The 22544-nt window shown below is 39.1% G+C and overlaps 1 protein-coding gene and 1 long non-coding RNA gene across 5 annotated transcripts in view; one reads left to right on the top strand and one right to left on the bottom strand.

Annotated features, from left to right (window-relative positions):
* The window catches only part of NRP1 (neuropilin 1), a 108672-nt gene that overhangs the window by 22487 nt on the left and 63641 nt on the right, over window positions 1-22544 (bottom strand). For all 4 annotated transcript variants that reach the window (XM_015853136.2, XM_015853137.2, XM_015853138.2 and 1 more), the window contains exons 8-11: window positions 9724-9879; window positions 6541-6685; window positions 4951-5282; window positions 838-982 (exon numbers count right to left, since the gene is read on the bottom strand). In XM_015853136.2, the coding sequence (XP_015708622.1) occupies window positions 838-982; window positions 4951-5282; window positions 6541-6685; window positions 9724-9879 (778 nt within the window). The remainder of the gene's footprint in view (window positions 1-837; window positions 983-4950; window positions 5283-6540; window positions 6686-9723; window positions 9880-22544) is intronic.
* On the top strand, window positions 12250-13216 carry LOC116653014. Its single transcript, XR_004306367.1, has 2 exons — window positions 12250-12400; window positions 12778-13216. It is a non-coding gene; the product is annotated as an uncharacterized LOC116653014 (long non-coding RNA).

The following is a 22544-nucleotide window of genomic DNA, read 5'->3' as shown; positions in this document are numbered from 1 at the left end:
GAGCAGTTTTGCATCTTGGGAGCCTGTTCAGCAACTTCTTTCTGAGGTATCATATGATACCCCTGATAATATGATTTGTTATTAGATGCATATTGCTAAGCTCTGTGATTTATAAGCCAAGCCACTGTACCTTCATCCACCAGATAACATTGTGAAATTCATGTAGTGCTCTCTGTAGTTATCTATGATGTTAAATAATTATTGTTTATATAACAAAAATCAAAGCATAATAATACTTCATGTCATAGTCCAAGAATAAATGTCTAAACTTTGCTTTTCCTGGTCTTTCATCTCTTTACATACTATTGCAAAATGAAAGCATGGTGTGGAACAAAAAAGACCTTCCTCACCCTTAAAAAGGAAGAACACAGATCCTGTCCATAAAAGTAATCACTACCTATCATAGTGTCTTGTGTGACTTTCACATCCTTTGAAGGAGCAAAAGGTGTAATTTCCCCCTTCTCATTCTCAGAAAATGTCTCTTTCTGGGTTGTATCATTGTAACAGAAAATACGAGTTTCTGTCTTCATTTTCTCCTAATAGCTCTATTCTTCTCGAAAGCATAATCATAAGTTTGCTTGAGGGAACAGAAACCATGTGGAGAATATCACTGTGATTCAACAAAGGATGGGAGAGAGAATAATATTTGTGCCTTCAGCATATTCGAACGTCTGCCCAGAAGGAACTGATTAGTCCAAGAAACAGCACTAATGGCAGTCACGGAAGCAAGAGTATGATGTGCTGCCTGTGCAAGAACAGCAGTGTTCAGCAGTAGTCCAAGTACCAAATGTATGTTTGAAAATAATAAAGGGCATTCATCTCTGGCAGAGCAATTACCTTCAAGTTCACAGCCCAGCAGCTCCATTCGAAGTCCCAGTCCAGCGTGTGTGGCTCTCTCAGGGTAGACGCGGATGAATCTCGTCGATACAGGTTCAAAAGTCCGCAGTTCAGGTGTATCGTAGTTGGTGTTGCCTTCAAACGTCTGCAAAGCATGACAAATGCTGCTTGTTAAAAAAGAAAAGATATTTCAACGCTTTCTTCACTCTCTAGCCTTTGAATTAGGTGAGAAGTAGGCCAGATTCTAACCATTTAATAAGTGTCAGACTTCCACATCCTAAATGAGAATGGAAAATACACAGTTAAAGCTTCTCGGAAAAGTAATGCATTTCATTTTTCATAAACTCGGTAGCAACCAATCCATCAGGGTCATAACAAGAGCTGAGTGTTTAATGAGACATGTTTTTAAATGACGCTCTGATCTGGGGTTTAACTGGGTGACATTTTCAACACTTCTTAGGGAAAAAAAATGACTGAGGTGAAGATCCTGTCACCTTTTAAGTGGTTACAATAATAATCCAACTATTCAAGAGAAAATTTCAATCTGATTTCCCCCAGTGACAGAGTTTCATAAGTTGTAGTTATTTCAAAAGGCATAAATTAAACTCCAGTAACAGTAGCTGCAAGAGTTCTTCCAGGGAGACTGCTATTGAATAAGAATAGAAAGAAAGGAAGAAAGAAAAAAAAGAAAGAAAGAATGAAAGAAAGAAGAGAGCTGCTTCCTGACAAAACTGCAATGTAATTTAACAGGGAAGGCAGGTCAGCGAAGGTACCTATCAAACAAAAAATCTCTTGTCTGAGTTGCACTCTGGGTTCTTCAGCCATAATATAGCTCTCAATTGCATTTGTCTGATACCTTCAGTGTCACCTGTCATTGATATTTCTTATATGGGACAAGTTATAATTTGTACTTAAACCAAAACCTTCATATAGTATCCATGGAGATTATAGATCCTTAGAATGAACTGACTGCACAAAGAAATGTTTCTTCCCATGAAATGTTTCAAAGTCTAGATGATTAAACAGAGTTATTTTTGGACTAATTTATGTAAAAAAAAATAACTTCAGAAGGCCCTGTGGAGAATAAACAACAAAATATTAAATGTATATAAAAAAAGTAAAATGATTTGGACTTTTCTTTCTGTTAATAGTTAAATTACAAATCAATAAAAATAATCTTTATTGAACTGATTAGAAGTGCTGCTAATTCCAGCTCATAACTGTGAGGTCTGAAGCTTTCTTCAGGAAGAAGTCAGCACTTGTCTGCCCTTATTTTGAATGAGAACAAAACTTGGCCTTCTTACTGACCTGGGGACAGAGAAAACCGAAGCCATAGGAAAAACTGACTGTATTGCCCAAAAGCACAGGTAAAACTGACAGCTGCTTGTGTTTTTAGTGCAGTCCTAAAAGCCCTGTTATGTTTGTTTTACACTTGTGTCTAGCGGATGGTCCAGAATCCCTTCTGGCCATTGGTTAGAGTGCCAGTCGCATAAGACAATGTTGCAGTCACATAAGCCAGAGTTGATGGGTAATTTCTACGTAAATGCTTTTGCTATTATTTCTTAGTGAAGACTGTAACTCTGAGGTGGTTCAAGGGGCAATACCTGATCTCATGTTCTGAAGGTGCCTGGAAGAAAGTTGTCAAGAATTCACATGTAGATAGCCTGTCAGAACTAATTAACATGCAATTATATATTATTAGATTTGAATTCCAACATAGGTCAAATGATCAAAAAGCTACCTACTGCATGTGAAAGAATGAATGCCATTTTATGTGTAGAAAATAGACAGATGTATCTGAGGAATCTTTGCTTCCTTTTTAATAGTAGTCTTAATAGCAACATATAATAATGACAACTGTTTTATAAAAGACATCAATACTAGAGTACTGACACATAGGCATTAGAATTCAATAGGCATCTAGAATTATATTGAATCATAATTATATTGAATCATTGTCCTTTGTAGTGAAGAGCTGCCTGTGATTCAATTTTGACTGTTCATTTAAAATACATACTGATATTCTTCATGGGGGAGGAGAGAGGAGTACACAGTATAACTTCACTTTCTGAGCATCTTTTATATATGCTATGTCACAAATCAATTTACTTTGTTACAAAGATAAGTATAATAAATGATCACAAAACAAAAGGGAATATAAACTAGGAAAAAAAAAAAGTTTTCATGATTTGTAAATCAAAGTAAGTATGGCAGAGAAATTTAAAAAGGTTGTTCCAGTTGGCAGAACAGTTAGAATTTTCTTGTGCAATAAATGACCAGAAGTGGTGTGAAAACCAAAAAGGTCATCAGTTGGTAAGTGGAAGCAGGAAAAAAGAATGGAAGACAAAGATGATTTTATGGAGTAAACTAGAGAAAGAAAAAACTAGAGAACAAACACAAGTTGGATTTTGAAATGAATGTGGGGTTCTGCGTGGTTGTTTGAGGATTTGAGTGATATTCACTCCTTTAAGTGCTTGAGATAGGCTGGAGGGGGAAACATTCTGCACAGTCAAAAATAGCAGAAATTGGGTCAGCCAAAGAAAAAAGAGTTACGATAGTCTTAGGGAAGGAGCTGCAAGCATGGAAGACAAGATGGTATTTAGATGACGTTTCATCCTTTGGACAGATTCTGTTTTTACATTTAGCTTGTTGTTTCTCTTCCTTTTCCTTGCGTGCAGTTGTTTGTTTATTGAAAGTCAAGACTTTAACCAAGTGAAATGATGTGTTTCATTTCATAAAATGGGGCTGTTTCTAATCTATGTTCCTGCTGTGACTCATTATAGCATTCTGTCCTCTCCAGCTCTACTTACATTTAAAAGTACTACATTCCAGTATTAACATTTTAAATCCCTCTGACTCCTGAATCATAGGATTTATTTAATTCTCTTTAAAGAAAACTTGTACTTTGGAGGAAAGTTTATTAAATAGTATTGAATTTTTGGGAAGGATTATAATTAGGCCACAAGAGACTTGAATTCCAGCCCTCCTCATTCCATTAACCTTTGAAAGTTAATTTCTGGTAGTGATGAAAGCTGAGGATGGGCTCAGTGTGTTAGTTAGCACTCTAGTTTTCTTGTCAAACTGCTAACTTCTGACAATGATGGCAAGTGCTTGTATTAGAAAACAGAAAGCCATGCAGCAGACGGCGCACTGCTTTGAAAGCATATGGCATTATTTTTTCCCTCACTGAGCCCCAGTGTAGAAGTACATGTCAAAACAACATCTATTTTAGACAGAAAATGGTTAGATCCCATTGTTGATTTACACTCTCTTCACACTTTATGATGAAGTCAAAACTCATGGTAACAAGAGAAAGGAGCTGATTGCAAAGGCTGAATTCATTTAGTTTTAATCCCCATAACAAATGATGAAAAGTGATATTCAGTGAGATTAAAACAGGAGAGAAGGAAGTCCAATATTTACCAAATGTGCCTGGAAAAGCTACATCCATGGGCACACTCAGCTTTTCCGTTAAAGAAACACAGGTTTGCTCAATTGATGAGTCTATATAGCAAAACAGCTTTTACATCTAATTTTCAGACTAACACTGCTAAGATCTGCAGCAGCTCTCAAGGTTTCTATTTGCCAAACACCATAATGGTTTGGCTTTTGGGGACCATTTTTGGTGTATCTGATTCCCTATCTTTCCAATACTGTAGCGCCAGCCCCTGAAAATGTTCATGCTCCTCTCCTGAACAAAAAGGAAGGGAGGATTGAAGAAGGTTGCACCTCTCAAAGCCAAAATGGACTTTGTGAGCAACAATTACAAATCTGATTGGAAAACAATAAATGGGATTTTGGGTAAACATGTTAAATAGTGCATATTATGTTCAGAAGTGCATACATTCAAAGACAAAAAAAAAAAAAAAAAAAAAAAAGACTATTTTGTGGTTTCTGCTTCAACCTATGAGCATTATTCACACATAACAAGGTGCTTCACCAGTAATCTTCACTGGTACATTCCGCCTAGAATGGGATAATGTCAAAAGCCACATCACTTTCAGTGCAGTCCTACCTTAGCTTCACCCCAACCACGTGCTCTTCCTCAGATTAGAGATGACTGTGTATAAAATGTAATGCAAGCTCTTCCCTAAGCAGAGCATTCCTCCTTACCTTTATCTTTTTCTTGCTGGAATCCATGATCATTTTCCAATCTGATCCATTGTTGCTGTAGCCGATTTTGAATTTTTTCATGAATACTTTGTTTTCTCGGTGCTTGCCTCCTTGGACTATAATGCCCCTCACTTTTTTTTCTTCACCAAGGTCTATTTGAAGCCATTCGTTTGTATAAGGATGAGTAGTTGGTGGCAGTGCCCAGCCTGAACGGCTTGTTATAAGGCGAGCATTTTCAGGGATCCAGTTTCTATCAACTTGAGTAGAAGCAGTAATCTGAGAGTCAGGAATGAGCCCAGACACCATGCCCAGCATCCCAGAGCAAGGATAATCTGCAGAGAAAAAAACAAATGAACTAAACTGTTAATTTGAACAAACACCAAAACAGAAACAGACTGTATCAATCAGTTCAACTCTGATAAGCAATTTCTTATTTCTTTCTTACATGCAACATTATCTTTTTGTATTTGTATATAATTTTCATTTATTCAAACGTACACTTCCTAGTTTTGGCAGGAAATGGAAGTACCAAAATACCACAAGTATTTCTGTCCTTATGGGAACCAAAAAGATCAGAAAATCCTATTCTATTCTTGTTTTCTATTCTTTTTGCTCAGTCAAGGAGTGCGGGGTCACATCTGAATTTGAATTTCCCCTAAGGAAGGTTTTCTAAATCAACCAAAAAACCAGTTTCAAACTACTTATTTATAAAGTTGTTGGAACTGGAAATCTTTTGTATATTCTGTAAATTACATTTTCTTGCTCTACTTGAGTTTACCCCATTGTTATAACTTTTGTCTTAGGCATTTTTAAAGGACAAAGAAGCGAAATATTAAAATTATCACTTTCTTATACACCTTGTTAAAGGTCTTAGTAAAGAAGACTATTTCTACTTTGTATATAAAATGTTAACAAATTTTTGTAGGAACTGGAAAAAGAAACACTAAAAAATTCCTGGTTGTGCCTGCTTTATTTTTTTTCTTTTTCTTTTTTTCCTTTATTTCTTTTTGCTATTATTTTAGAAAGCACTTTGGGCAATTATTTGGGTAGGGATCTGTAGGTAGGTATCTGTGTGATACAAAGGAGTTACATTCCAAAAAGTAATGCTGATTTTGCACTGGGAACATGAGTTCATATGTCTAGATACTGAAACAGGCTTTAGATCTCAGCGTTTTTACCTTGTAGTGTTTTTAAATGTAGATATATATGACTGTTCCTTGGGCAACCTGCTGAGAACAAACTGTAAACAGTAGGCAAGAGAGCCAAGAGAGACTGGAGGGCAAGAAAGAGAAAACAAGAGTGATGCGTATCTGAGGTGTTTTGCACAAAGCTGTAAAAGTTGCATGAGAAGTAATTACACTTTATTTATTTAACTTCTTAAAGCAGAAGACTTTAAAGAGAATGCTGGAACAAAATTCTGATAATACTGTATGTTTGGGTTGTTGGATTTTATTTTCTTTCTCATTTGTTCACATTTCTCCAGTATGACCACAGCAGAAATAGTGAAGATGTATTTAACTAATAAAAATAAAAAAACACAGCATAGGCACAATAAATTCCCTTGGTTTTAAAATCCTTCCCAAGACTTACCCGTTATCTTGCAGCCATAGACTTCAAATCTCAGCGATACTCCATTTTCCCAAGACATAGGTCTAATTCGTACAAAACGTGTTAAAACTGGTTTGGCAAAAGGTCTGTAAACAACATCAGTGGGATTGCTATTCCCTTGAAAGACCTTTGTGTGGAGAGAAAAGGTATATATTTGTTAGGTTTTGTTTTAAATGGTGTTTAGATTTCTGTATTTTACAGATACTAGAGACACAAGATCTAGCCAGGGTTATTTCTGTGGCAGATGAGACAAAAGTCTTGCATGGGGAAGTATTTCATTAAACTCCTAACATATTTTTTGCTGACAGTCAAGCTTTCCTTTGAGAGGAAAAAGATGTCTGGTAATACTAAAAAATAGCCATGTCCCATAGCACGCTGCAGAACACAGCAGGAGAGTTCAAGGCCATCAGGAGATCAGGAATTCACCTGAGCACAAGGCTCTGCACAGCCCCTGACTGTGTTAACATCTTCCCAATGCACAGGCCTCTATGTGAGACTGGCATACACTGGTCCTTGCCACCCAAGGATTGCTGTGTCCTGGCAGAAAGCCTCACTGCCTAATTAGGGTAGTTTGATTACACAAATGCTTGTAGAATGATGCCAAAAGCTACAAAACCTCATGCCCAAATTAAAGGTTTTGGATTTCAATTAGACCATGTAAAAATCCCTATATGGAGTTAAGCTAAAAACACTTTGTTTTGCTGTCCTTGGGTTTCAGAGTTTTTCAGAGTGCGTCATGCAACCCTTGCTCTGATAACCTTCTGGGCTTAACTCCTTTTTAACAAATGCTCAAGTCTTTCTCCTTGCATTCTGACATGGAAGACTATTTAAAGTCTATATAGTGGGTTCTAAGGTTTAGCCTCTGTGTGTCCCCTGAGGCTAATAGTCAGATCAGATGAACAATAAGACTTCCACAAGAAGCGAGAGGACTGCGCTGTTCTTTCATGTTGAGGATCCTACAAACATGCTCCTTCCTAGCAGAGCCGAAACTTTGCAATGTTCCAGTCCAAAGAAGGTGATTCAGTTTCCTGCCTCTTTCTCACGTAGAGAGGACCAGCTTCCTGTTATTTTCCATAGATACAGTCCCCTCTCTTTTTACAGGAGGTTTTCCCATTTCTTACATACACTGTCTACTTTCCTGTTTGTTACTTGCAGCAATTGCACTAATTTGGAGCAGAGGCCAGCAGCACACAGCTGCCAGCTCATCAGGCTTGGTTATTTCTTAAATAATTTGATAAAGGAGTTTCATACACAGAAAGAGAATTTAAATGGATCTACATTTCTCTTTAGCAACTATCTTCTTTTTCTCTTGGAGGACCTGTTGTAGTTATCTCAAGGTTTGCATCTGATCAAGGAAACAGGTTTCTCAAGGCACCCAGTTCCTGAGCTTGGTCAGTGCAACACTGCCATAAGGCTTCCTTAGAATGCTGGTGGCTGCCTGCTTTTGTCATTCCTTCAGCAGCTGAGTCTCCTTCATTGGTTTGAATGAAGCTTTTAGAGGAAGAACAATGTACAGGTTTTATTCCTTGTCCTGATAACAGCAAAATAAGGTCATTTTAGAAATGTGACCTTTTAAGAAACCTGTTTCTTTCTTTTCTTTCTTTCTTTCTTTCTTTCTTTCTTTCTTATCTATTCTTCTTTCTTTCTTTCTTTACTTCTCTTTCTTTTTCTTTCTTAGTCTTTCTTTCTTTCTTGCTTCTGTTCTTCTTTCCTTTCCCCTTCTTCTTTCTTTTATTTCCTTCTTTTCTTTTTTTCCTTCTTTCTTCTTTTCTTTCTTCCTTTCCTTTTCTCTTCTTTCTTTTCTCTTTCTTTCTTTCTTTCTTTCTTCTTTCTTTCTTTCTTTCTTTTTAATAAACCCTTCGAAAAAGTAAGTGATTTAAGAATGAATTAAGAACAGCGTGTATAACAGAAACTCATGCAAAATACACTCTTGGAGAGTTTACAATTTGAAGCTGGTAAAGAAAATCAGGCATGGCCTGATTCTGAAAGAGGGATTTGTTCAGGTTACTGGAACTGGAGCCAGAAAACCCTGTGCCTTGTACCCAAAGCAGTGTTGGCTCCCCTTGTGACTTTGGGTGAGTCAGTTATTGTACCTTTGTACATCATTACACAGTGCCTGCATTGAGGCACTTGACCTTCTAAAGTTCCTTCTCGTCTGTAATACCTGTTCAGGAAGCTTTCAGGATTCTTGTTTTTTGTTTCTTACAAAGTGTTTCAAAGAAGAAAGGTAAATGTGTTAAATGGTACTACCATTTTGATTAGATAAAAGTAGTGGACTTGGCATAGCACTTACAGATGAATAAGGGACAAACCAGTTACCAAATATTTTGGGCTAGATATGGTTACACTGATAGAGCATAATATTATGCAGCCATTCTGAGTCCTTGCAGAATGGTCACAAAAAAGCTGTTTTGAGGAGAGACAGCAGAGAGTCTTCTATGTCATCAGCCCAGGCAGCCACTGGGATGCAGTTCCAGATGTGTCCCAGTGAGGTGGAATGGAAGTTACAGCCTCACTGGTAGCTGGGACAGAACTGACTTCTCAGTAATGAGCTTTATGCTCGTGGTAGTGGATAATGAAGATTTTTCTTACAAATGTCTAAAGCTGTTATGTTGGGAGGTTACAGGGAGCACATCTGCTGATAAATGGAAAGGTGATAAAAATCTATAAGGATGGAAAGATAAGCCTAATTATCTGCCTGCATGACCCCATCACTGAGATGCTTGAAAGTCTAACACATTACTAATGGCTTGCTGGCACTGCTGCAAGACAGCAGGACTATGCTGAGGCACCGCAGCAGCACATATACAGAACTTCACCATATATGAAGGACTGATACATTTTCTAAAAGGTTCCCCATAATGTTTTTCTGAAAGTCACATAGGACATTTCTGTCAAATAGGGAAACAGCAGCACACTCTGGGGAGAAGATCCAAACCACTCAAATTCTGGTGTCCACAATAAGAAAAGCAGAACCTTACACCCATTTCAGCTGCTGCACACAAGCGAATTTTTGGGGCCCTTTGCTACTAAGAAAATTTCTGCATTTTGGATTTGGGAAACTGCTAGCACTGATCATGCTGATTAAAACTGTGATACAGTAACTAAGGAATTCAACAGCCTATTTTTTTTTGGCAAAAGAAGGGTAAAAGAGAAAGGACTTACAACAGGCTTGTTTCCTTCCTTCAGGGTAATCCAGTCCTCTCCATTGGAGCTGACATCTACACGGTATGTTTTCAGGTAATATTCTTTCTTTGTCTCTTTTGAGATGGCTCCTTGGGTCCCAATTCCAGAAACGAAGCGGAGAAGGCCCAGATCTACCTGTGGTAGTGAACAAATGGGGGTGTGAGGACAATCAATGCATAAGTGACCCTCCACATCCCCCTTGGAGGTAATAGGGATTTATATAAAAGAAACTGCAGTGCATTGTTGCTAATGACAGTACTAGTCTTTCTTGCTAACAGGGCCATCAAAGGAGAAGGGAACATTTGCTTGATCAGTTAGGAAGGCAACACACATGGCAGAGGATTATCTTTCCTCTATGGAGGAGGAACCAGAAACCCCTTCAGTGTAACTGGGCACCAGACTATAGACAAGTTATTTGCAAAGCTCCTCAAGGACCAGTCTGGTGAACAATCTTACTTAATACTTTCATTAACTGTCTTGCAAAGATGCAAATGAAATTTGCTGAGGACACAAAGCTACCAGGCATTGTCAATACAGAGGAGAGCCATGCGGTGAAAGCTGAATGACCCTGAGGACTGGAGTATTAGAAATGGGATAAAATTTAATAGCACAATAACGAAGTCATGCACTTAGGGAATGATAAAAAGAATTCTGCTGAAGCCTACAAGCTCATCACTTGCAAACAGATGAGAAGAAAAGAGTCCCATGGTGTATTATTTAGTCACAAGATAATTATGAATCACTGTGCAATTTTGTTGGGAAAAAGGCAAATGAGTTGCTAGCTTGTACACTACAAGGCATTTGCCAAAAAAAGGAGGCATTAACACAAGTTCAATAATTCTGCTCTGACTGACAAATGTAATGAACTTCAAGCTTTAGAAAATAATGGCAATTTGAACTTGCTATAGAAATGAATGCTATTGTGTGCACACAAATGCTTGCTGGAGGCCATCTCTCTTCCTCAACTATTCTCTGTCTTTCCCCCATGAAATTACACAGCAACCAAATGGGGAAGTGATTTAGATTAGCTCCCTCCTCGAAAAACTATTTCTAATCTAGATCTGTTTCTTGATCTAGGTCACCATATGTAGTCACTGAAGCTATATGGGTGTAGCTGGGGAGATGATGTGGGGTGCAGGAGCAAGACTACTCAAGTCAGCTCTGCTGGCAAGAGAAACCTTTGTCTCAGAGCACAAGTACAGCTGCCAAATGGCCAAAACAAGGCATGAAACTTTCACACTGTCTGGCTGATGACTACAGCTTTGAAACTCCGTTTCCTTACTGCCTTTCTTTAACCATAAAAGCAAACTTGATAAAAATCAAATTCATCACTCTGCTTTCTCCACACCTAGAACCTTCTCTTTGTTTCTTAAAGCAAACTACTTAAATTCAATACAAAATTACACTGTTCACAAAATATTAATCAGAGCAATTAATTTGCTCAAAATTGTTAACCAGGCTTTAGAAGCATAATAATAGGTTGATTAATCCTTCTCGCGTGAATGTCCAAAGAATGTCTCAGGCCTTCTCATTATTTCCAAAGTATGCAGGATGGGGCACATATGTCCCCTGTGTCCCACAGGCATCCTTTTTCCTGGATGTATGTCATATATCCAAAGGCGCTGGAGCAGTTAAATCAACATGCTCTGCATTCTCTCTCAAAAGGCTGAAGGAAGTGCTATTGAGGACAGACTGGCTGCTCTCTCAATGCCCATGTCATATGCAAGTCATTCTGAAGTCTTCCAACACAAGAATAGAAGCCTTGTGTATGACAGATAGAACTAGCTTTCAGCACAAAGCCACTGCCCTTGCCACGGTTTTTAAGGCTGGTGAAGCCTATATTTAACATTTTAGCATTGGTCTGTGGAGGTGATATAGTGCAACATTTTGTTATCTCATGATTAAAAAAAAAAATCAATCTTAAAAAAAAATAAATCAGAGCATTGCCTTACAAAAACAATCAAGTGATTTAAAGTAACTGGAGAGTCTCAGATGTTAGATTGTTGCAATCTGAAAGTTAATGGGGGAATCTGGGCATCATTGCGCTGAGCAATCTCAGCTTAACTTCAAATGCTCTCCAAACTGTACTCTGCTGATTGTAAAGTGTGCTGCGCTGAGTTATGTCCAATACCACATTCACTTCCAGACTGAAGTGCACTTGAAAATCTGGAAGTCTGAGGGAGTGCAGAGCTAAGTTATTTAAATGATCTGCTTCTCTTACAATTTGAAACAGCTCTTCAGTTTTGAAATGATTAGGGTCCCAAGCCTGTACCATTCCAACTGATTTGAAATGATTCTAGTAGGGGCTTTTTAATATACAGTAAGTACTTCATTGTGAATAAAGTCAAGCAATGGCCTATTACAAGAGTTCCAGATATTTGAAGCTTAGTTAAATTTTAACAGTGGGGACTGAGGGGAAGATTTGATTAGTTGATGTCTGAGTGAACAAATACAGCTACTGGCCAGTGACCAGTTATGCACCTCAGGCTTGTCCCATCACAGAACTTCAGGTGTCCACATTTTGCTAAGGCCCAAATGCTGATATTCAACACACTCCTGAAGCACTGAAAACCCTGAAACCCATCTAACCCACTGTCCTGAATACAGTAAGGACTAACATCTACCATTATACCTAAAATCGGACAGAACTCTACAGGTAGGTAGAAATTCTCCTGCCAAAAGTTAACAGTGGACTGAGAGAGGGAATCTGTGAGCAGGTCTCCAGTTCACTGCCTACAGGTAGGGAAGAAGTAACCTAATCGTTCTCCTGGTGCTAGTAACTCTATCATGAAGAACAGTTTGACAGAGGAATTGCTTCTCTCCAGGTGCCAGAAAACAGAATCACAATGCTGTGGTACCTCTGCATGTTTGTAAATCAAACTATACATTTACCAGTCTTCTCTAAGTAAGGTGATTGAAATAAATTATGTAGAAGACAATGCTGGAAATTGCATGAAGCATCTTAAAAGAGTTGTTAAATTAATCTTCACTAGCCATTTTTTGATGCATTTTGTTCTCTTTCTATTTTTTCAGGGTTGAAGCTCAACCATTTCAACTGCTATTAACAACTGGAACCTGAAGGTACCAGAATGCAGAGGTCATAAAATAGATTTCTGTGCTATGTTATCCAGAGGAACCACTGCAGCAGCTCTAGTACAGATGTGTCACCAAATAGGTCGGAGTTCCTATGTTTTTTAGAGATGTTTGCTTTTCAAGTCATGAAATTTCCAATCAGCTCAGTGTGCCCTCTCAACAGAGGTCTCCGAGTGTTAACATGACCAGAAGTAACTCATTTTTCTTGTCCTTTTTTTGTGTGTGTTTAGAACTTGTGTTTCATGTTAAAATGAACTGCAGAGAGAGATGGTGATGAAACACGGTACTTTTGAAGATGAACATCAAATGCATATCCCTCCAATTATTTGACATTTAACTTTCTGCACATATGATAAATAAACATCTGGTATTTATTTTACAGGATGCAAACAATTTTCTAAGTTATTGCATGCTGTATGGCCACAGTCTGAGATAGACAGTGGTCTCGAAGCTTGAAATCATGACATTTCATTGCCATGAACAGAATTTTTGCCTTATCTAACTGCAGTATACTGAAAGTCTGTTTTCAAAATCTTGCTCACCTTCATTCTGATTAAAAAGCTTCTCTCTTCTGGAAAATGGTGCCTTGGGGACCTATCCAACAAACTGCTTTGATAATTGCCTGTGTTGCGATGTGACCGCCTTTTTGGTAAGTACAAGACTGGGGGCAGACCTACCTACAGGAATGGGCCCTGAACCTACATGAAATTAGGAATATCTCAAGTGTGTGTTTCTTCTCCTGAAGAAAAATGTTTGTAAAGAAAAGTCCCAGTTTTTCCTGTTTCTAAAATCAATTTATATCCTGTGAAATCACACTGCAAAACACTAGGTGTTTCTGCATATGAATTTCTTCCTCGCTATTTATACTGCAATATCTTTTAGCTTCCAGGAAAAATATTTTTATTGCTGTCTTACTATCTTCAAAATATGTGGGTGGGTGACACACTTGTAGGACACAGATATGCAAGGGGTGGCATGCACATTTGATTTGAGACCATTTAAGGAGAGAGAAAAAAGATAACATTTAGCTCTGCACAATATATCACACAGCAAATCTTAGCAAAACTGCTGGTTAATGAACAACACACAACATGCAAGGCACGAAATGAATATTGCTTCTCCCCGTTGTCATACATAACCATGTCATTGTATGGAAGACTTTATTTTCAGAATGAAAATCTGACTCCCTAAATAAAATACAGTCGTTGAGTGAGCTGTAGCAAGGGAGCAGTTTCATGAGCTTTTAACACTCCTACTGTAGGTCTGTTCAACAGCCTGAGAAAATAAAGGACGAAGCGCTGGAGTTTGATTAACAACAGGAAGCTTTTTGTTGTGGGCATCTCTTGTGGCTTGAAAAGCTGTATAATCCATCACTTGACACAACACACCAAAGTAAATATTTTTAGAGAACTGTGTCATTTCCCTAGATAGCATACATAGCGCTCTGATTTACATTAACTGTTGTGATGCTTCACTGTTCCTCTGTCAAAAATTTTAATTAATGAAGAGCTGATCTTTTTCATTTGTTAATATTTTTATTAGATGTTGCTGTTGCTTTGACCAATCACACACTCCCACTACGCACATACAGCTATCAATTAGTTCCTTTATTTATTGCGCTTTAAATAAAAAAGATTACAATGCTAAGCAAAATGACACAAGCTCTAGAAGAAATTCTGAGAGTTTCACTAATTTGGTTTCAATGTTACTTCTTAAAGCCTTCACCCCTGAGATGCATCATCATTAAAAGAGCACAACCCCTTGATTAATGACAGGGCATAAATATTCATCCTGGGTTTAAGTGAAAGTAGTTAAGGCTGTAAAGCACCTAAGACTTTTGTGCAAAATTCTCAGTGCACTCAACTTCTAGACTTACTGAACTGATGCCTATGTGACTTGGCAAAAGTGGGAAGTTAGGAACAAGAAGATGAGCAAATATTCATGCCAAAGAAGCAGGAATGCTTGGCAGCAACAAGGAAGGGAACTTTTCTTAGCAGTTGAAATATTCCTTGCAATCTTTGCCCTCTGCCTAAATGCTTTTCTGAGCAGGAAAAACGTGAGTGTAAAGACTGTGGTCCCGAAGACAAAGAATTGATTCAGAGGAGTCTATCACATTGAGATACTGATGCTGGGACTGCAGTACTGAGTACAGTGATATTTCTTTTCAGAGCTAGATCAGTTAGTTTCTACAAGAGAAAAGTCAAACTGGTCCGGAAAAAGTACGACTAATAGACATAAAAGAACCTCAGTTGTCACTATGGGGCTTCCTGGAGAAAGAAAAGATGCAGAAAGTGTAAGAAAAATGAAATCCAGAAACAAAGGCAAAAAAAAAAAACTAGAAAAAAAAAAAAAAGAATGAAAAAGCCTCTGTGTCTCTGACAGAGAAAAGATAATGCTTGTGTGGGCTGTGTTGCATCTGGATTCATGGCACATTCTCCCACTCTTATGTTAATTTTTTTTTGCATAAATCAGAAGCAACTAATTAAAAAAGAAATATTTAATTCTGACATGTTCTTTGAACTGGTGTTCCATCTGGTTCTGTTTGAATAGTAAAATCTGCTGTAGTTGTAAAAATTGGCAAGCAGCACTCTGGTAAAGAGAAACAAAAGAGACTCAGTACAGCAGGTTAATACACTAGCATTTCAACTTGAGACATTTCCAGAATTCAGCAAACCAAATCGCTCCAGTATGGAAACTATAAAGATCAAATGCGAAAGAGAAATGCTGTGAGTAGGCTGGGAGAAGTGCTGCCACTGGAACACATTAGCTTAGTGTGATATTTTCAGTGTGGGGCTTGGAAGGGGTCGGTTTAAAAGCAGGGGCAATGCACTGGTCTGCTGGAAGGGGGTGACTGTGTTGCTGGGTGGTGACAGAGAGTGCTTCTGCCACTCTTCATTCGTTCCAAGCTGCACCTGATGTGGTCTTGTAGGGCTCTGATGTAACACAATAGTTATTCAGAAGACTCAGAAAATACATTCTTCTTAATTTATTTCCTACTTCAAAACTACTTAAAACCTGAACACCAATATACGATAATAAAGAGAAGAGAATGTAATAGTATTGGGATTTCTATAGACTCTGGGATCCAAATAATCGGTATCTTGTGCCATTCAAAACTGCCATAGCAATGCAGAGAAAGTCTGATTAACTCCCAGTGCTTTAGAAAAAGATTGTTTTACGTCTTTCAGGAGCATATCTTGCTGTGAAAAATTACTTCTTTAAAATGAAAACCTTTGCTTCAGCACTACATTAACTTGCAAATGGATAACCTAAGACATGTACAATGACTTGGTCAAAAAAAGAGGAATGTGAATGGCCCCTTTCTCCAGCTAAGATACTTAGGAACCCTTGCTGAGCCATAAATGAGTCAGGAACGTAATACTTTTAATTAACGTTTTCTGAATACTTATTTGTAATTTACATTTAATTTTAAACCTGAGCTTAATCCTCTGATCTGGAATGAAGACAACTATTTAGTGCAGTCTGAATGTAACCTTCCCCAGTTTGTGTTAGAAACTATAGAAAAAGGAAACTCTATAGCAATACTTGTAGAACCGCTCTTTTCTGAGAGAGGGACATAATTGTAGGACTTCTTTTTCTCCCAGCTGTACCAAGCAACTAATACACACTTGGGAAACAAGTGATGCAAAGTGACTGACTGCCTCACATGTGAATAACTGCGCTCTGGGTGGAAAACACTGAATTTTATCTACAGTGTTCTCTTCTAGCATGTATTTGCCAGCTACTATCCTGTTGAAATCAGTGGCAGAGGCAGCAAGGCTTGATATGAAATGTATTTTGGCACTTTGAATAAAAGTACAATATTATATGCATATAAACACATAGGAACAACCTCGGCTTCTTCCTGTTTCGCAGCATACCTATGCTAATTGCGTAGGAAGCTCATAAGTGAGGGTGTGATGCGCCATACAGAATTAAACCTCTTCTGTCTCAGACCAGAAAGATCTGACTGTGCAATCACAGATGCAGAGAAAGTGCCTCTGAAATCACTGGAATTTGCTACAGAGTTCAAGCTTTGAGTTTTCTATTTATACAGCAACAAAATGTGGAAAAAAATGCCAGAGTCTAAGATTTAATGTTTTTTAAGCTTAATTTCACTGGGAATTGGAAAAGGTGTATAACCTGTGTCACATAGAAATATATGTATTTTCTTGTGATCAGCTTTCTCATCTGGGAAAATCTGCCCAGTCTCTTTAAGTCAGTCAGTCATCCACGGGAGTCTGCATTCATTTATTCTCTGTTAAATGGAACTGTCAGTTTCATTGCACCAAAATTCGATTTTCTATTTCATACACATTGTGTATGATGATTTTAATTTACTACTGGGTCACCAAACAAGTCACTGCTTTTTTAAAATACGAGTTTCTGCTACTTTCTAGAGAAAATGTCAGGTAACTGCGGTCAGACGATGTGCTGAAGGGACTGTAAATGCTCAGAATAAAGGGAGTGACATACCAAGCTCATCTTGTTTGGTACATTTCTCATAGCTTCAGCTGTGGATGAAATCCTTCTGAGGCAGAGATCTGGAAGACCTACTGGTGAGTGCAATGCTTTTGCCTTTGGGGAAGTACGGTGCAGAAGAAGGGATGGGCAGGTTGTTGACCACACAGACAAAATCAGTGAATCATCTGAGTTGGAAGGAACGCCCCCCACAATGGACAGGAGCACCTACACTGGATCAGATGCTCAGAGCCCAGTCCAGCCTGACCTTGAGTGTCTCCAGGGATGGGGCATCCACCACCTCTCTGGGCAACCTGTGCCAGTGCCTCACCACTCTTATTGTAAAAAATTTCTTCCTTACATCCAATCTAAATCTTCCCTCTTTTAGTTTCAAACCATTTCCTCTTATCCTGTCTCAACAGATGCTGCTAAAGTGTCTCCCCTTCTTTCTTATAGACCCCCTCTAGTGCTTCCCCTCTGGTGATAAACAAAGCACCAGAAGACTGGTTCCTTTCCATCTCTGCCCTTTTCTCAGCAAAACCTGCTCAGACTTCTGGGATCTCATTTCCAGGGTTTCTTGGGCCAAGGAACGTGCCTGGTTTGTGTACTCCCACCCCGTTTCTCTAAAAGTTGCTCTATCTTTAGCCATGCAAAGGGCAAAGCCATTGATTTTTAAGTGCTGTGACTTTGTAAAATAAACACAGGATGTATTTTCTTAGTTAAGCATATCACTGAAAGGGGAAAGGCCACTATGGACTGTTAATTTTTACAGCCTGATAACAGCATTTTAAAATTATTCTATGCTCTGTCAGCCCTTCAACCCACAGTCTGAACTTAATAGGATTTGCAATAGAAGACCTGCCACCTTTGTTAAGGCTGAAATGAAAGCCCCCTTAGTCTCCATTTCAATCATCTCTAACCTAAATATGACCAGTTAAAATATGTCCAGGTTTTACAAGCAACACGACAAATTAATCTTATCAGCAGCTTCGAAGGATCAACACCAGAAATGAATTTGGCCCAAAGTGTTCAATGCAAGAGGCAGTAGAGAAGAGAAAGACCAGACTGCACAGGTACCACCAGCTGCAGGGAGCTGTGTGCAAACAGGGCTCTGAGGAGGATCCAGGCACTTCCAAAAGCAAAGGAACCCAACCTTGGCTTAACAATTCTTTGACGGCCAGCTGTGCTTTCTCTGCATATAGGCTTTGTTTATCAGACAGCTGTGAAGTTCACAGTGATGTTTTTTAAAAGATTTTTTTTTTAAGATTTGATAAAGAATGTTAAAGGTGAAGCAAAAATTGAAGTATCTCTCTATTGAAATACATACTTAAATATATATATGTATATATGTATTTTTTTTGGTGGGAAGAAGACAAATTGCTTTCTGGAGGGAATCTATTTACCACTTGGTAGAAATCTAATTCATCCTTCCACTTTACCTATTTTCCTACTGCTGTGAAAATGTCCCCTAATGGGCAGAACAGAATCAAACTGGGACAAAGAATCAGGATAACACAACGGCAGGGGAGGCAACCGTCAGAAAATCCGGAGCATGGATGCTGGGATGGGGAAGGACCCACAGGACTCATGAACTCTTCAGCCTCATACTGCCGTGCAGGTATGGAAAGAGTGAATAAAACCACATGACCGTCTCTGCAAAGCACTCAGCAGTGCACCTATCATCTCCAGCCCGGGGTCATCCCTGTGAGAGCAGCGACCTTTAGCTCAGTAACAACTCTGCTTATTATAACATACCTCAGCTGCGTGTTCCTACCCAAGACTGTGTTTTTAGCCACTACACTTAGCCATTTAACTTCTAGCCTTGGGCTCTGCTTTCCCTGCAGCCCGACACCTGCCTGGTCTTGTAGATTAATTTATTTCTGCTGGACTTGGAAAAAATCTCCTTTTGAGATACCTTCCCTCACCTCTGCAAAGAGCACGGCTCAGAAGAACAGACGTGCTGCAGTGTGGGATAGGCAAGGTTCCCTCAGCCCATATGAGCTCTGCAGACCCTCCAGGAGAGCTCCTCTGCCGAGCAGAGTGACACAGCCAACTGATTTTTTGCCCTCATGGCAGTTAAAAATATCATTGAGCAATAACAAATGGTTTGAGTCAAGCTAAACACACGAGCAAGGTCAATGGGAAAAAAAGAGAAGAACCATTCTGTTCCAAATATTTTCAAGTGGCTTTAATTTATGTGGAAGAAAGTAGAAGGAAAAGATGCTTTCATTAAAACAAACAAACAAACAAAAACCCCATTTAGTTTAAAAGCATATTTAAAGGTTTTAATTTCTTTGCCTCCTGGAATAAACTGTTTTGTGAAAGTGAAATAAATTTACAAAATTATTTTAGTAGCTGCTGATTCAGGGCTTTTGCTGGACACATTTTTAATTTGCTACCTCAGCTCTAAAGGGCCATCTGTCTTGCAGCCATTGAGGGGATGTAGGGCTGGACTGGGAAGTGGATGCATAGGTAATTACAGAGTTATATACAAACTACTCAGATCTCCGCATAATGGATCCCCTGAAAGAAGCGCAACTATTATAATGATTAGGCTGGTGGTGGAGACTCAGAGGGGCTCTGCTTCTGCTGCTCCTCCATATGTTACATGCAGGATTGCTCGAAGCCATGCAGGACTCCCCACTGCACCAGGGCTGATGCAGAAACTTCTCAGTGGGATGTAGCGAGGCTTTTCCTCTAAGCATTATTTTGCACCTGCAATTCTGAAGCAAGAAGGCTGCCAGTTGTTGCACACAGCACTCTGAGGATCCCTTCAGCCTCCCCAGAGTGATAAATCTATGGCTGGGAACTTTCTGGTACTAAAATATCTCTTAAATTGCTTTGAATAACAATAAATAAATAAAAAAAACCCTTTCATACTTCGTAGGGCCCTTTTAGTTCTCCCCCTCCCTCTTGCCCAATTTCAGTACTTGCCTTTGAGAAACTGTACCATTTATTCCCATGTCACAGTAAATAAGGGTACGAATGTATCCTGCTGGGTCAATTAACCTCGGTTCTGCACCGTGTCACAGTCTGTACTGACTGTGATTTCCAGAAAGGAATATTCTTTTGTCATTCTTTGCCCATGTGCAAACACATATTAAGACTATAAGATAACTGTAAAACTCTTCCACATAAAGCTAACTCTGCTTTTTGTAATTGCTGGAGTACAGTTATGAACTGTAAAATGACATGAACCAAATACAAGACTCATATTCTGAAGTGGTAGGGAAGAAGGACTGGCAGGTTTTGTGCTTTCATGTCAGTGTGCTCCCTAATGATGGGCAAGCCCTGCCATGAAGCCTCTGAGCCTCAGCTCTCAGGCAGTCCTTCAAAGGCTTAGAAGTGGGTTTCCCAGGTTTCCCAAGTTTCACATTATTCTATGCAGAAATACGATGTACTTTACTGCAATAGCAGACTCCAAAAGAAGCAGAAATAATAGCAGTAAAAATAACAGGAATTGTTGACTTGCATTTCCTTGAGCTTTCATGTGAAATATTTAGATAAGCTTGCTCAGGAAAGTCAACCTGAGCAGCTGCCTGATGTAAGAATAAACCTGTTAATGAAACAAATGTGCTATGCAGAAGTAATATATAAATACTGACTGCATTTTTAAGTGAATACCTGATAAGGAAATAAGCTATGACACAGTTGAAAGGTCGAGACACCAGATGATAAACTGTGATTATTTTCAGAAGTGCTGCAGGAATAAATCTATATTAATCTATATACCAGTTTACATCAATGATGCATGTTTCTGGCCTTCGCTTACAAAGGAGCAAGTAATGAGGAAGGTAGGTTACTACAAATTTAAAGGAATGAAGACAAATGTGGAAAAAAAATTCCACCTCAGAGGTCCCTCTCTTTCTGGTGAAGCAGTGTATACATGGAAGTGTTTTAAATCAATGGAAGTATATTTTCCTTGCATGGGAGAGTTCGTGTTAAATAAACAACTGATATTTCAATCAGTGGAGGCGAGGGGATCCCCCAGGTTGCTTTGTGAGGAGGCCCGTTCTTACTCCAGAGACCTCACTGCTGCAGGATGTAGAGGGATAGTTTTACACCAGGTCGGCTGCTGTGTTTAGGGCTTGCTGGGCTGGAGGATGGCCCTGTGCAAGCTCGGGTGCCTGAGGCATGATGCTGGGAGGAGGTCTGAGTGGCAGGTCGGGATCTGGGAGCCTCCTGAGCCAGGCCTGCTCCCTGCAGACCTCCAACCCGACCATTCCATTGCCCTGCTGGAAAACCTAGTACGCAAATTTGGAGCGGATTAGCCATTTCTGTCATGTTAGCCAGAGCACACAATATGGAATTCATCTTAGTGTACAGCCCTGTGTCAGCTGCAGAGTGACAGATAATACCCAATCCAGAGTATAATGTCTATTTATGTTAACCCTCTGCTAACCTTTTGGAACAAATTTGAACTGGCAGAGTATGTTTATACCACGTTAGTGCCTTTTGTCTTATAGCTGCAAAGTTTTGATCTGGTTCTAGATTCTTAAAGCTGGATTTATGGTTTTGTTGAACTCCAGTCATAATACGAACTGAAGATGTTGTGCAAACACATCTTTGCTATCTGGGCAAGCTGGGGGTTAATGAGTGACAAATGCTGCCACCCAGAAACTATCACTCAGCTCGGTGGGAGCATAAAGATTCGTGCCATAAGCATTAGGAGAAAGATTTTGTTAGAAAGCATACAGATGTTGCAGTAAAAGTACCCAGAAGGTGTTGCTCTTTGCGGGTTTGAAAACCCACATCATTATGAGAATTGATGATAACACAGGTTCCAGTGACCCTGTTAATAGGCAATCAGTTTCCCTTCAAAACCACACACACATGGGGCTCAAGTGTCTGCCTACCCATATGGCCTGGAGATGCAGAGGATTACCTTGTGCAGCACCTATAGCTCCTACTCCAGGGTTTCAAAGGTAAGATGCAGAAAGTTCCCTAATTGCAAAGATTTCACATGTTGCCTTTTCAGTTGTGTGTAAACATAACAACCATTCTTAAATGCAAACATTAAATCTACTCTGTAAAAGCACAATTACTGCTGCCATGGCAGAAATCAGTTGTCCCTTTTGAAGGAATGCCTTGAAAATGCAATCATAAAATCCCTGCATGTTATGGGTTTCATTAACATTGTACTCCCCTAGGATTCCCAATTGCACAATAACAGCAGTTCTTTAAATTTTAAATACCACAGACAGGAACAGTTTCACTAAAACCAGATGTGAAACCCTTGTGCTGGC

Source organism: Coturnix japonica, chromosome 2 (genome assembly GCF_001577835.2).
Source record: "Coturnix japonica isolate 7356 chromosome 2, Coturnix japonica 2.1, whole genome shotgun sequence".
Classification (NCBI taxonomy): Eukaryota; Metazoa; Chordata; class Aves; order Galliformes; family Phasianidae; genus Coturnix; species Coturnix japonica.
The sequence above is the reverse complement of the archived record's forward strand: the minus strand, read 5'-3'. Positions and strand labels throughout refer to the sequence as shown.